Source organism: Panthera pardus, unplaced genomic scaffold, assembly GCF_024362965.1.
Source record: "Panthera pardus isolate Hobbes unplaced genomic scaffold, ASM2436296v1 HiC_scaffold_15, whole genome shotgun sequence".
NCBI lineage: Eukaryota > Metazoa > Chordata > Mammalia > Carnivora > Felidae > Panthera > Panthera pardus.
The window spans coordinates 28,785,095-28,800,790 of NW_026526710.1; the positions used below are offsets into that span (position 1 = coordinate 28,785,095).

General features: G+C 47.4%; 1 protein-coding gene across 1 annotated transcript in view; it reads right to left on the minus strand.

The window, feature by feature from the left end:
* APCDD1 (APC down-regulated 1) overlaps positions 1-13,735 on the minus strand; it is a 34,204-nt gene extending 20,469 nt beyond the window's left edge. Inside the window, exons 1-2 of the mRNA XM_019418490.2 lie at positions 13,049-13,735; positions 153-336 (exon numbers count right to left, since the gene is read on the minus strand). Coding sequence (XP_019274035.2) covers positions 153-336; positions 13,049-13,106 — 242 coding nt within the window. The 5' untranslated portion in view covers positions 13,107-13,735. The remainder of the gene's footprint in view (positions 1-152; positions 337-13,048) is intronic.
* Positions 13,736-15,696: the final 1,961 nt, after the last annotated feature.

Below are 15,696 nucleotides of genomic sequence, written 5' to 3' on the forward strand. Positions count from 1 at the left end.
GTTGCTTGGCTTTTAGTTAGAACTTAGATAACACCTACACCATTGCAGATAGGAGAGAGTCTCTGTGCATCTGAGAAACCCTAAGAAAGGCCTTCCAAAGACGTTGTGCTCTCTGGTCCCTCCCTGGCCCGGTCCAGCCCTGGCCCTCTTACCCAGTGGACACCCAGTGGCCCTCGATCGCTGGTGGCATCTGCACAGTGATCCTGGCGCCATTGTGGAGATGTTTGAGCATGTGATGGCACTGTGATTCCTTGAAAGCCCTCCAGGCACTTTTCTCTAAGGATCTGGGATGGGATCTGCTGTCAGGATGAAGGAGGGCAGAACCCTCTCCCAGCCCTGAAAGAGAAAAGTGGAAGTTCGCTGAAAGGAGAACTTGCAGCAGACAGGAAGGAGTCAGGCTGAAGAATTGCTCCTTGGCCGGAAATCACTGCAAGTGGGAAACGCACTCCTACCCCGCCATGCTTATCACTGTCTCTGTTCTCGTGGAGTTCACATCTCAAAGGCAGAGGTGTCCCTGGAGACCGTTTCCCAGGTGGGAAAGCCGAGGCCCATGGAGACAACACGGACTCGCGGGAGGTCTCTTGGCTAGTTCCTGGCAAAGCCTGAGCTCAAATCCGTGCATCTGTGAAGCAGCAAATAAGGTCGTGCATCCAAACGAGCAGCTTACCGTGCAGGCAAATGAACGTAACAGGGACTGAAGAGAGAAAGGAATATGTCCCAAGGGAGGAGTAAGAAAGGGGTCGTGCAGGGACACATTTAGGGGAGGAGGGGGAAGAGTGTGGAGATCAGCCTCAGTGGAAAGGGAAAGGGAATTGTGATGGAGGGGAGAGAGGCCCAGGAACAACTCGGATGGACTCCCATCTGACATGTGCTCCCTGGCTTGGCTCCCAGCTGTTCCCACCAAGCCTTCCATCCTCTGGCTCTGTCTCTGGACGGACACCCTCCACGGGCTGCCCATCAGTAGGGTATAAGTCATATTACCCGCCCGACACTGGGGAAGTGTGGGACGCTTTCCCCCAGTTACATTCCTACTCCAACTCTTCACACCCACAAAGTCGGTGACAATACAGGGCTCTAATAGGAATAACTACAAGAAGGCTGTACATTTTTATTTCCCACGGGTAAAGGGATATTAGGACTAAGTTTGTCTTCAGTATAAGTGGTTTATGTTGCCGGACACTTAACCATGCAAAATAGCCACCAGCCCCACGTTCAGAATAAAGCCAAGCTGGCAAATGAAGTTATAATCTGAAAACCCATTGTTCTGAGATTCACTCCTGAAGTAATTAACACATTAATACGACCTCATCGTGGACCTACTAAGTACTCAGCACCTTGTTAGCAACCCCCCCCCCCCGCAAAACACCAGTTAGACAAATGTATAAAAACAAAATAGAAATATACACGAAATAAATAAAATGCATCTGTTAGAATGCTACCTATGAGGGGGCAATCATATATTTTTTAATCAACACCTTAATAACTTCATAGAGAAACCATGGCTTACAAGAGAAAATTTAATTTAATTTAAAAATGAAACGTTAGACCCAGAATATGGTGACTTACAGCAACATGATGAAATCTACTGGGAAAACTCAGACCCACAGGTTGATAACATTCAGATATTTGTAAAATATTCAGATTTTCAGATATTTGCCATGATTCAGAGGGCTGAACGAATCCTTTGTGGAAAGTCCTTGGTACTGAGAAGACAGCAGTCTCCACGTGGGAAGTCTGGGGCTTTCCTCTGAGCAACGTGCTGGCCGTGGGCTAGAGCAGGGATTATTCTTATGTATCTTAAATGAAGCGAACAGGGAACGAGGCAGAGACACCTATGGGTACAATTCAACTAAATGACAAGTGTGAAAAAAGATTCTAAAACGAGATGATGGTGCTGTGTTCAAATGGCATGCAACCTCACCACCAGCCCCGTGTCGCCCAGCCAGGTGATTGGGACCCCAGCCAGGTGATTGGGACCCCAGCCAGAATGAGAGAAACACTCAAATCCGAAATCCACGTTGGGCGGTGTCGATGCTCGTGGCTGTTCCATGAGGACCTTCTTTCCCGTGGCCCCTGCTTCCAGGGAGGAAGGAAGAGTGGCATTTCTCGGTGCCCTTTCTGCCTCCCTCATTCACCCTTCCCCAGTGAAGCCCGGTGCAGGATGGAGAAGGAAACAAGTGTGTGTGACCACGCCACTTTTCTCTTTCTTTGACAAACTGGCCTGTTTTCAAAATATAGTTCACCCTTGAACAACATGTTATATGTTTTATGTACTGTATTCTTACAATAAGGTAATCTAGAGAAAATAAAATGTTATCAAGAAAATCATAAGAGAAAATAAATTTATAGCACTGTAGTGTCTTTATTGAAAAAAAAAATAGTCCACATGTAAGTGGACCCACTCAGTTCAAACCTGTGATGTTCAAGAGTCAACTGCTAGTGTATCTTGATCAGCTCCCACACTCGCCACGTAGTAAGGACCCCACCCCTTCCGATGTTTGACTGTGGCACTAGGCCAGGTGGAAAGTCTGAAAACTTCAGGGGTGAACTGTTAGCAATCCTATCCTGGCCATCATCTATATGGTATCTTCTGATTTTTATCACAATCCTCATGTTTTCATGTCTTCATCTGTCTGAGACCTCTGTTGATCTGTCAGTTGGCTTTGAACTAGAGGAGGGAGAGGGGGTACTATGGACTATACCTCCCACCAATCCCAAGAGTTGTAATTATCCTGATGATGGGAAGCATTTCCTGGATTCCCTGTTAGGCAATCAAGAAATGAAAGACAGTACAGCTTGCTGTCTCTGGTAGGTCAATGGACTGTGTGATCAATTACAATGTTAATTCAAGTTACAAAGCAGTGGGAGTTGGGGAAGGCTCTGCTTTAAATGCGACACTAAGCATTTAGTAAAGAACCATCAGCTCGCTATCAACCAAGCTATGTTCTAAAACTCGATTTGTAAGCCCCTTTATACCCCGCAACTGTTTTCCTGTAAAGATGATGAAAGCCGGGAGGATAGTGGGTATGGGCGAAATATCTGGAGCTAGGCTGCGTGAGTTTGAAACTGGATCTGCCACTTAAAGGATTTCTCTGAATCTAAGACGTCAAGGATTGTTAAGATGCATCATTATTTTACTACTAGTGACAGAACACTTGTATTTAAATGAGGACACAATGCCTGAACTACAGTCCCGAGATACCCTGAATCAGAGTAGCATTTGCTACTCTGACATTGCTTTTATCTGTTCCAAGAGATTTGACAATGTCTCTTGCCTCCGGCTGCAATGCTTCACACGTGACAGGCAATATGTTTGCTTTGCAAGAATCTCAACAGCAAAACAACAAACACAGCCACACCGTTTTGTGGGTATCTTCCTTTCCAGGTAATTGATCACTGCTAACATGAGAAAATATAGAATTGCAGTTATTCTTCCAGTGATAAGTATTTGCCTCATTGATGTCACACTAACGCTCTGCTGCTCTATTATGAGGCCACTCCAATTTTCACAGTGGTTTTTCTTTTCAGCTCAAAGAGTGTAATTTATCAGTAAGTTACGGAGAAAGCAACCAAGCATGCGGGCTCAAACGTTTACTCTACTTTCAAAACCAACCTGTCTGCAACTAATCCATAGACATGGAGTCGCAAGGACACACACAAGGGAAGTGATGGGATGACAGTGTGTGCTACTATGTCCAGGTTCACAGAGGCAAAGGCCGTATCACCCCCTGACTGCTCCCGGCAGGCTAACAGGGACTAGAACCCCCATCGACCATAAGATGCATATCCACTGCAGAGATCTTAAAATGGGAAGAAAATGTGTTTCTTACAACTGATGAAACACACCATTAGCACTGTGACCTTAAACAAATGACTTAACCTCGCCAAGCTTCTGTGTACTCATCTGTAAAAAGGGGATAACACTACCCATCTCTTAGGGCTGGTCTCAGGATTATCTGAGACTGTCTTCCTTAGCACAGGCACATAGTTCTCATTAAATGTGTTATTATTTTAAATAACGATTAGGCTCTTAGACTGCCCTCAAAAAGTCCATTCTAACTAATAGGACAGGTAAAATAATGGGAAAAGTCATCCAGAGCTAGGCCCCTCTGGGCTCTGAGAATGACACGGGGCTCCCCGGCAAAGTTAACTGGTGACCCTGATGCAGAAGGTGGGACCCAAAGCACCAGGCTCTGTGGTTGTTGACGAGTTCTACTCAGTTTAACAAATGCCTATTCACTGTTACTTTGTATATTTCAGGAGCTGGAAGCATGACCAAGAATGAAGATAAGTTTTTCTGACCTTGAGGCTCTTAAAGACTCACTGGCCTGGATGTCAAAGAACAAGGGTGGAGATGATGAAGGAGGGCTCTGGGAAGGAAGCTGGGAGTTCAAAGGCAGAGGAAGAGGCAGTGGTGGTCAGGATTTGCATGGATCGTTCATAAGGCCAGTCACACAGGAAGGGAGCCTACCGTGATGCTTTCTAACCGAGGGTGGAAGAAATAAAACCCCAGAACCGCCAACACACAAACCATTTGAAAGCAGGCAAAAGATCATTACATCACTTGGGTTTCTAGAAACATATCTCCACTTGGCCATCGCTCTCATCAGACAACGAGTAAAGCTCACAGACCCAGCAAGGCTGTCAGGGGAGGAGAGTGGTAGTGTGAGCAGCCAGATGGAGAAGAACTCTCCAGTTAGCACAGCTCCTCAGCACACAGTGAGTTGGGGTTTGCACTGGTGGCTGATGCTATACTTTTAGCGTAGAAAAAATGGGATTTGTTCCCTTTCTATCTTTGCCCTTTGAAGTACCCACCACCTTGGTTACCACGAAGGAGCAAAATTAAATGGGTCACGTGAGGGGCGCCTGGGTGGCTCAGTCGGTTAAGCGGCCGACTTTGGCTCAGGTCATGATCTCACAGTCCGTGAGTTCGAGCCCCGCGTCGGGCTCTGGGCTGACGGCTCAGAGCCTGGAGCCTGCTTCAGATTCTGTGTCTCCCTCTCTCTCTGCCCCTCCCTCATTCATGCTCTGTCTCTCTCTGTCTCAAAAATAAATAAACATTAAAAAAAAAAAAATGGGTCACGTGAAAGTAGGACCTGCTGTATGGTAGGAGAAACTCTTTGGTCTGCAGTCAACTGCCAACAGTGGTCTCCAACGTTTACTCGTTTTGTCTGGTGTGGAAACTCTGGGAGGCCTTCTCATGAGTGCTACTTCTATTAATTGGCTTAGAATTAAAAGGCCATTTGAAGCACCAAGTCTAGCTGCAATAGAGGTCAGGTATAATAGCTCTCCTTATCCCCCAAGACTTCCTCCTCTGTTTCAGCCATGGTGTGCCCTCCAAGGAGACCAGCCTTACTAACCCAGGGACCCCTTTGTTCATTGTATCGCTCAGAGTATGTCAACTCCAATTTGGGACTGAAACTAGTAACTCATTCATCAGAATGAGAAACCATCAGAATGGTTCTGAAGGGCCAGACTCTGTTCTAGGCACCGAAGCTACACACATTATGCCCTGAGGGAGTCTCAGTTGGGCCAGAAACCAGACCCCGAGTGGGCTTGTAGAGGGCCTCATAAGGACAGAGAGAGCAGGCTCTACATTCATCCTTGGAGGGTTCATGGAGGGGCAGCCATGTCTCAAACACTGAACCAAAGTGGTCTAGGCAGAGTGTGCAGCATATCCAAACATAAAGAGACAGGAGGGGATCACATAGGAGGAACTGGGGATAGACTCAGGGAGGGGGGACCACAGGGCGGCCCATGAGAGAAGAGCAGAGAGGCAGGGCCGTGATCAAGAGTGTCACGGCCATATTGAGTGTGCATTTCACTGGAAAGGTGAAGAGAAACCATCAAAACACTTTAAGCTATGTCACAGCACAATAAGAATTCCAATTGGGGAAGATCACTTTTCCCATTTTCGGAGGGATGGGAAACAGATAGGAAAGAGGAAGATCCATTATGAAGCTTCTACTATGGGTCAGTGTATCGTCTGGTTCAGTGTATCATTTTTGCCTGAATATATGAGAAGGGAACCACTCTGGACAAATAGCAGTAAATCTCTTTTGTAGTCTTGGGAGTTTTTTGTACTGGCCATCTCTTGCGTGTTGTAGAGAAGGTATATGAGAAGTTATAGTCAAAGAAAGGAAAGGGGGGGGGAACGGAGGAAGGGAGAAAGGAAAACAAGAACCTATACTAATTTAGCACTACATCTGAAATAAAACTTGTGCAAAATATTTCTATGTCCTACTTTAATTTTAAATTGTGTAAAGCCGTCATCCTGGTACTTAGCAGTGTAGTAATCAAGGATGGTGACTATCATAATGGTTCCTGTCTGAGTATTCCTATTATTTATACTAAACGCGCTTGTTATATATAATAACTTTTTAAAACCTCCACTTAATTGGATTACCTATGTAACTGGAAGTGTTGACTAATCACAATATCTAGTTGTTGAAAATTCGGCCATTGTGTGTTGAACGCAGTTGACATTTACGGTCTTTCTTTGATGATTTAGGTTCTCAAAGTGGCTCAAGGTCATTACTAGGAACATCAGTCCTTGTAGGATGGTACTTTGGATACAGAGATACTGGGGTGAACAGGTAATAACTCTGTTTAAGCCATGAAAGTTTTTTTTTCCCTCATTTTTTTTAATAAGACAAGAGTGACAAAGTCTGTGTGTGGGAATGCGGGTGCAAGTAACATCAACAATTTGGTTAACTGAGGATTCTAGACATTTTGGCTAATTGAGAAGACTAGTTCATTGGGTTCTCATTTATTAAGATTTTTGCTGCAAATGAATCCAAGGGAAAGAGCACCTCAAAGGATTAAAAACCAACACCCCTACAATAAGAAAGTGACTGTGAATTCAGTCCCAAAGGCAGCTTTGGGTGGGTCATGTAATATGTGCCTTTTATCTATTTAAAAGTAAAAATTATAGTAATGGTAATAATAACTAAAGTCGAAGGGTTATATAGATTGCCAGTCTGCGACACCAACTAAACTGGAAGCTCTCCACAGCATCGTGCCCTGTCCGGCAGAGGTCCAAATCAGGAAAATGACTTCGCCGTAAGATGGTCTCCAGCATTGGGGGGGGGGGGGGGAGGGGGGTTCCCTGGCCTGGGCTCAGATAAAATTATGATGACAAATGCGTACTTCTTTCAAGTGAGTGTGGGGGAAAAAAGTAGATTCTGGAAGGAAATTATTCATCTATTGAAAAAAAAATTAATTCCTGAAGGTTTTAGGATATAATTCTACAGATTACCATTTCTAGAGAACTAAATGAGACCCTGGAGCTCTGGAGGGTTTATTCACGTGTGTGCCTGTGTGTGTGTGTGTGCGCACACATGCACACACACAAATGATTTACTCCCAGGGAATAAATCATTCTATACTAGTAATCCAAAATGACTGTAGAATGACCTTAACCACTATCATAATTGTAACAGTCTACTGTTCAGAGGCTGATAACTCTCAATGATATCAATAAAAAAACCATAGATTTCCCAAAATGAAGCATAGGGTTGACCACTTACACAGAGATTTACACCCTAAATACAAAGCATATGGGACCAGGTGACTGTTTATACCACCGAATTCACCAGATTATGCATTCAGAAAGCAGTTCTTGGCATAGTTTTCAGAGGGAATGAATATAGTACCTCTCCTACAGTCATCCATGGCAAACCTTGTTCCTAAACCCACGGTGTTGTCAGGAAGCAAGCCAATCCAGGGACAGGGACCAAACAGAAGAGTGAAGGGTGGGGGTTTGGGGAGGAAGCAGGGGCTACTTGCATTTTGAAAGTCAATATTCATTCATTCACCAAGTAGCTGAGTGCCTACTACCTGTGAGGTTCTGTCTCAAGCATGGGACATTGTTTATAAATGAAAGGAAAGGTAGGTATACCCCAAGTCCAAATTGCCAACTTTTCAGTAACATATTAAAATTTTTGAATTTTCTAGATATATTCCAGAGTTTTTCCCCTATCTAGATTGAGAACCAAAAGCTCCAAACTGCTTTATGTGTCGTAAAATGCAAAATCAGTGGGGAAGGAAACAATTTTCCAGCACACTGGGACTGAACCAATCTTTGATCAGGTCAGTCTTTAGAATATGTGGTTGAATGCTTCAAAAAAATTTCAAGAGCTAAATAAGCATAATGTGAAAATATTAACAATGGTTGTCTCTGGGTAGAGGGTTTTGAGCAATTTCTTTTCTTGCTCATTTCGCATGCTCCTGTTTTCAATAACGTGACATATATTACTTGGATAACCAGAATGAGAAAGTATTCTCAAGTTAGAACTGGTGTGATATGTAAAAACCCAAAGCAGATAAAATGTGACTGATTAGATTAAATGAAGGTAATTACTTGGCCATGAAATTGCCCAGCCCAATTATATAAGCAGTCATTACTGTAAATGTATGCTTTACCCTGGATTCTGCTAGATAAGCCCCAGCACAGTTTTCCACGTGCTGGAATAAAAGCACGCACGCATTGCAGACAAACTGGATTTTACGACCGTGTGGGTAGCTGTGCCTACCAAACTCTTATCCCAGATTGTTTTTTGAGACAAAAGCTAAAAGAGCTGCTTTGCCAATCTTTAAGCCTTTTTATCTAAAGGATATTATATTATAATAAAGTCAAGATTTCAAATTCCTGGCTCCATTCAGCTGTCGTTGCAAAGGAGGTAATTTTCGATGTCCTTTTCTTCTAATGCCACAGTCCCCAGGCTAGACACTGAGGTTGAACTGGAGCCACAGACTGCGAAATTTGCATGTTGCCTCTGAAACTGACTGCTGCTGCCACACCCGTACTCTTCAGCTCGGTCGTGTGCATGTGCGTGCATGTGTGGTGCGTGCGCATGGAGTGTGTGCGTGGTGTGCACGTGGTACGTGTATGTTTGGCGTGGTTTGTGGCGATTCTCAGCAGGGAAAATACTGCAGTCATCTAGAGCCTGCCACGCTCCCAGCTCTGCTTTTGTTTCCTCGCCCTTCGATATTCTTTGGGGCTCTGCAGGAAAGGCAGTGTGCGTCTCCTCACAGCTCCTGTCCCTAGCATGCAGGGCCTCTTGGCCCAGAGTAGGACCTCATAAACGTACCTCCTGAACGAGTGGTTAGCTGAACGAAACGGGACAACTCCCACAGAACAGAATACTCTTAATGATTTTAGGGTGGCACTGTATCATTTCTCTGACCTAGATACCTATCATGTGACTTTCCTGAAAAATTCTATTCCCGCATTAGAAGGAAACAAGGATCTATATACACAAAATCTTAACACAGCAAGAAGCTGTGCGTGGATGACAGTGGCAGGTTCTGTGCTTCAACTACATACACGAGACTCTACAGAAGACATGTCCTCCTGTGTTAGCTGTCAGCAGATATATACAATCACTAACATCTCTTTTTATGTTTCTAGTCTTAAACGTTCTATGCTCCACTTTAATTGATTACATCAAGTTGTCATCAGTCTGTCCCTAAGCAGTATATAATTACACAGTCATATCATCCACTTAATGTTCGATTCTCTTCTCATTTGGGGAGAAAAAAGAATAAATGTGGCTATTATAGATCTGCCTGGCCACATGTTTGAAGCAAGTCCATTTATTTCACAAGAGAATATTTAACATCTAAGACCCTTGCTCCCTGTTATGTACTAATGAGTCATATTTCTTTTCAAGATTTCATTTTATGACCAACAGGGAAAGGGCGCAGGAAACACAATGTTTTCTTGGTTACAAAACCGGTCTTCAGAAAAATGGTATTTCAAAGATTCCTATCTTACCCTAGTTAAGGGTTTCCTTAGATTTTGTTGGTGAAGGTATCATTAGGAAATCTACAGGTTTTGTGTGTGTGTGTGTGTGTGTGTGTTTCAAGTTTTGCTAGAATATGCTTGAATGAAAGGGAATGGCTCAAAAGTGCCTTCACCTTTCAAAAAAAGTCAATGAATTCTGAACAAGTAAACAGCTCTGGGGAATAGAACATCTCCCCCAGCATCAGTTCCAAAACTTAAAATCAAAGGTTTCCATTAGCAAAGAGAGTCAGCACTTTGCTTCGCATTAAAGCACCACTTATTCTGGAATACCTCATGCTAATCTGTGTTTCTGGAGCCGAATGATTTTTGTGGCTTTTCATCTAAGCAAAGAAAACAGTGATAATGGACATCTTCCAGCTGCATTCTTCCGTGACATTCAATAGGTTTTTTTTGGATTAAGAAATGCAATTGTTTTCAGAAGCTGAAGGAGAAGAAAGTAAAACTGACATGTATACTTTTATTCCATCAAATTTTGAACTTGAGTTTTGCACTACATTTACAGCTTTACAAAACAGCAAAAACAAACAACAGGCTCGAGTCTAGCTGGAGCCTAACTTACTCACCAATAGGAGCCGGGGGTGATTTATGACTTGCAATGAGTTGAAATAAAAGTAACCAACAAACTGGACAAAGACTGGAGGCCAAACATCATAGTTTCTACAGCATCCTCATGCAGAATCTTCATGAAGGCCCTGTGCCCTTTTAAATCTCATTAATGTCACTTGCAGGTGTAACAATCTATAAATGTCTGAAACTACATTTATTAAAGTTGGTCACAAATACACTCATAACTCTAGAAAATGTGTTTTTACCTACTAATAGTTACCATGAATAGACAAATAATGTCCTATGGTTAGCAAAATAAAATGCCTAGGTATCGAGGGAAAAAAATCATGAAGCCATTCTAAAGAGATCTCAGGTAATCTTCAGACTCATAACTATTAAAATATATGATCAAGTTCATCTGTCACTGCCAAATTTGTAAATGCTTGTAAAACCCCTCACTATAGAATAGGACACATTCATCAAGGCAGTCTCCTGGATTAAGTTGATTAACACCCATTTTCTGTTAAAATTACTTCCATCGGGTAGAATCAGGAAGAAAAGGGGGAGAGGGAGCATACTCCATTCCTTCTTGGTGCTTTACACTATCCTAACGAATTATGACAAGCCCTTCTTAAATCCCAAGGATTCATGCATTGCACAACTATTCCATCTGTTTATTTTTTGTGCTAGGGTCCAACACTCCCTGCAGGATCTAAGTTGATCTTTGAGCAACTTCAGTGTTAATAATTTTGCCATTGCAGATTCACTTTGAAATCGGATAGCTTTTTGCAGGGTATCAATGTCATCCAATTAAACTTCGCAAACTCCTTTTTTATCTTACATCCTCTTCGTCACACAGGCACACACGTGCACACAAGCACGGGGTCTGCCCCCCTCCCCCTTCCTCGGGTTACAGTGCAGACTGGCCCCTTCCTTCCTCCCTCCCACCACAAGGTTCTCTCCCCAGCACCACCGGGTCTGGGTAAATCGCTCATTCCAAGACGTTCAGGCCAACACGGACTCAAGTTTGGAGATTAGGGGCTATACTCACTAAGGATATACTTGGGCTCTTATTACGAACTATTAGTTACTATCCCAGCTTGGACTGGCGGGGCCGTAATTACAACCCCCACCTCTGAAAAGAGAGAGAGAAAGTTGGGAATGAGACGGTCCGCACTGCACATCTGAGGACCACTTTTGTAGTGCAAAAGGCAATGAGCTTATGCGAAAAAATTCTGTTTATGCCAAACTCTCAAGTAATTTCTCATTTCAAAAGTCATTTGACCACACTGCCATTTTTGCTCACAGATATTACAACAGATTTTTTTAAGGGGACAATTTTGTCTGTTTCATCTCTCTCACCCTTTTTTTCCCCCCTGGTGTGTGTGGCAGCTGCTGTTTGATCTGTTCATTGGCTCTGATTTGTTTCATGTTTCAGCCAAAGATTAAAACTGCTCTGTAATTCTAAGCAGATGGGCCTAGGAGCGCAACCCTATAATTATACCTTCTCTCCCCGGCCCTCGAACTGCAAGCCTTCCATCCTGACTTTTAAAGTCTGGGATCACTGGGGCTCGGGGTACACACCTTGGCAATCAGGCAGGTCTGGCCCCACCAGACACCTTAGCAGGGCTGCAGGGCTGGAGCTGTCTGCCCTGAAGCCCTACTACAAAGAAAAGAGCCACTTCTAGCCCCTAGATTCTCCCCCTCTTCCCTTCCTAGATCTTGGGGGGGCTGGGGGGGGGGATGGGGGGCACAGCTTGGTCTTCAGTGCTGGCAACAATGCATCAATGCATTCTGAAGCTCCATCCTGCTGCAGATCCTCAGAAACCCAGAGTGTCCTCGAGGGTGCTCATCTGCCCTGCAGGGGTTGTGGAGGCCACGGCGTTGACGCTCTGCCGAAATGTCAGGTGTCCACCATTAGGGAAAGTTCACTCTGGATTTCTGAATCAGCACAGTGCGTTCTGCCACCGCCTGCAGCGAGCATCAACACCAACCTACCACAAAATCTGCCTTATTTTTCTCAGGGCAATTCCTGGAACTCTTTGAAAGCGCTGATGAGTTCTCCGGCTAAGGGGTTACCGGAGCCCCTGAGAAAATGTGGCACACGAAGCGCAGAAACAAAACCATCCAGCGAGAGTATGCGGGAGATGAGGGTCCCGGAGAACCTTAGCAGACTGGTTTTAATGACTACACCGTGGCCGTGAAAGTGTCCCCTGCTCCTTGAACTGCACCCAGTCCACTTGGGAGAGAGCCCCATCGCCACACCTCGGGAGGCACCAGTCCTCTCTGAGGCCACAGAGAAACCCGCGCGGGCTGCTTTTCCCCCTTAAACGACCACAGTTTCGCTTTACAGACCCACAAAAGCCTGGACCACATCAAGAGCCCCTCCGGCAGGCGCCGTGACACTTTGGAGACGGGATCGCCAAGCCTGCGATTTCATGACAGTCTGGACTCTGAAAATCCAACAGGCTGCCTAAAAGTTTTCCCTCGAACTTGAAGCAATCCATTCAGGAGCTAAAAGGTGTCTGTGTGTGAGCTCTGCACCCTTCCAGAAAGCAAGCTCCAGCCGCAAACCAGCTCCGGGCGCCGCCGGGGAACCCGCGAGCCCCCCTCCCGGGGGTGGGGGGCGGGCAGGGGGTGGGGGTGGGAGCAGCGGCTGCGCCCGGGTTCCGCGGCGCCGACGGAGGAACTCACCGTGAAGCAGGAGGGCCGGGAACAGGTACGCGAGCAGGAGGCGGCACAGACCGGACATCTCCAGTCCTCCTCCGGGACCGCGCGAGCCGCCCGCCGGCCAGGGACGCCGCTCCCCGGGAACGGCCGCGGCGCCGCGCGCGCTCTGTCCCCCCGCCTCCAGCCCGGAGGACGCGACGAGGCGGCGGCGCCCGGCGAGGCGAGCGCGGCGGCGCGGGGACACGGGCGGCCGGCCCAGGCCCCGCGCGTCAGGCGGCCGCGGCGCGCCCCATGCCCCAGGGGCGCGGCGCGGGGGCTGCGGGGCGCGCGCTCCCTGGGCGCCGTCGGGCCCCGCGCGCCCGGCCCGGCCCTGTCCGCGCTCCCAGCCTTCAGGCTCCCGGGCCGTCCGCGTCCCGTCCCGGCCGCCGCCGCCGCCTCTGCCGCCGCGCGCCGCTCCGAGCTGCAGTGGCCGCCACCGCCGCCGCAGCTGCAGCGTCTCTTCATATTTCCCGAGCGCCGCCGGCGGGGCGGCCGTGCCGCGGGCCGGGGGAGGGGCCGGGGGAGGAGTCGGGGCGGCGACGCCGCGCCACCGCCTCCCGGGCCGCCGCCGGGGGCCGGGGGCGCGGAGACTTGAAAGGGCGGGTGGGGCACCGCCTCTCCAGCTTCCCCCTCCAGCCTCCTCCTTGTCCTCCTCTCCAGCCCCTTCGCCTCCTCCCGCCTCCTCCCGCCTCCTCCCGCCTCCTCCCGCCTCCCCGCCTCCCGCTCCCCTCCACCTTCCTTTCCCCTCCCGTTTCTTAGCCTCCTCCCCCCCGCCGGCGCCCCCTCTCCTCGCCCTGGGCTCAGCGCCCCTTTCCCCCTCCATCTCCTCCTCTTCGGCCTCCGCGCACTCGCAGGCCAGGAAAGAGGTGCCCTTCGCCGTCCCGGCCTCCCCCTGTTCTCCGTCCCCCCCCCCTCCCCCCCGGGCACTCTGGACTCTTTCTCTTCCCTCCCCAGAGGTGGAGGCACCACTTTTGAAAGTAGTTCCGAAAAGGGGCGGGGAGGGCGCTGTAGAGCTAGGGGGCTCATGGCGAGGGGGGTGGGGGGTCTGAGAAAAGTCCACTTGCAACGATTGGGGTGTGTGTGTGTGTGGACGCGTGTGTGTCCGCGCGCAGGAGAGAAAGGAGACGAGGAGAGACAAGAGGTTACTGCAAAAAGAGGAGTTGTGAGTTCTGGAAAATTGCTCAGGGTGGCGAGGCTGCAGTGCCTACTCCCTGGGGGGGGGGTGCAGTGTGCGCTTTAACCGGCCGTCCTACCGGGTGAGCAAGGAGCCCGGTCACATCCCCAACCTGTGAAGCGAATGGTGTAGGCAGCAGGAGCCCTTGCTTCCCCCGCCCCCTCCCCCCTCCCGCCAGCCTTCCAGGAGGCAAATGACTTGTTGAAACACGGGAGAAATCTCTGAGAAACACTCGCTGTCGATCTCCAAGAAAGTGCACGGAGGCCCGTTTTCTGGTTCCTCCTCTCTCCCAGCCCAAATCTTGATTTTATTTATGTTCTGTGGGCCTTTGGGGGGTATGGTCAATTTTACAGACCCAAAGGCAGGAACGGCTTCCACTTTCTTCATTCCCCAGAGCCCTGGTACAAGCTGTTTGCCTACAGGGCAGCTCCCCTGGGCTGATGTGCCAGGGCTCCCTGATTTATCTGGAGGTCCCTCCTCTGCGGAGCTCCTCCACGGGCCATTCAGCAGCTCCCAGGAGGTTTAACCAGGCTCCTAGGCTAAATGTCACCTCCTCCTCACACTGGGATAAGGGAGCAGCCACGGGACCAGATGAATCAAGAGACCGTTTCTTGACTCTGCTGCTGTTTTTCATAAATAAAACACTTAAAAAGAATGCCTGACTTCCCAAGAGAGTTCTCTGCCCCTTTGAACAATGTAACAATTCAACTCCTTGTGCTCTAGACTTTCAAAACTAGTGGGACCTTAGCATGGGCGTACAATTTAGTAAAATAGATAAGAATACATTTGACAGTTTCTACTTTTCCCTTCTTTTCTTTCTTTCCTTCCTTCTTTCTTTCTTCTTCTTCTTCTTTTTTTTTTTTTTTTGAGAAAGCCATGAGTCTTTTGATGTGATAGTGCTGACACTGTTTGATGTGCTTCAATTTTTATCACCATCATTATCATCTTTCCATCTTTAATACGAGGGATCATAACATGTACCACCTGCCTGGCTCACAAGGATGTTGTGAGGGTTACGTGCCAATGTTTGCAAATCTCAAAGATGAAAGACTAGCTGTGTGCGAGAGAAGGGAAGGCAGAGCAGCAGCATTGTTTTGTGTTGGGCTTGAATCTCTCTGGGCTCACTTTGTCCCCCGGTCTCTGGCTTGTCCCTGTTACGAGGTTTGGGTAGCAGACTATGACTGGTTGGATTTGAATGTTGCCCAAAGGTCAGTCGTGTTTAAAGCAGGAACTTGATTTCCTCACGAATGTTGGGCAGTTGGAAATGATGTAAACAGCATACTTGGCTGCTTAAGCAGAACATTAGCCTTGTCACCAAGAACACATACTAGGCAGTGTTTCGCTTCTCTATGCCTCCTGGTCATTTGATGCTTTTCTAGCCTATCCGCGAAAATTTGAAACAAGCAAGCAACAGGACAGAATGTTAGGGTTGGTGTGTTTATGAATAAGCACTGGGTGG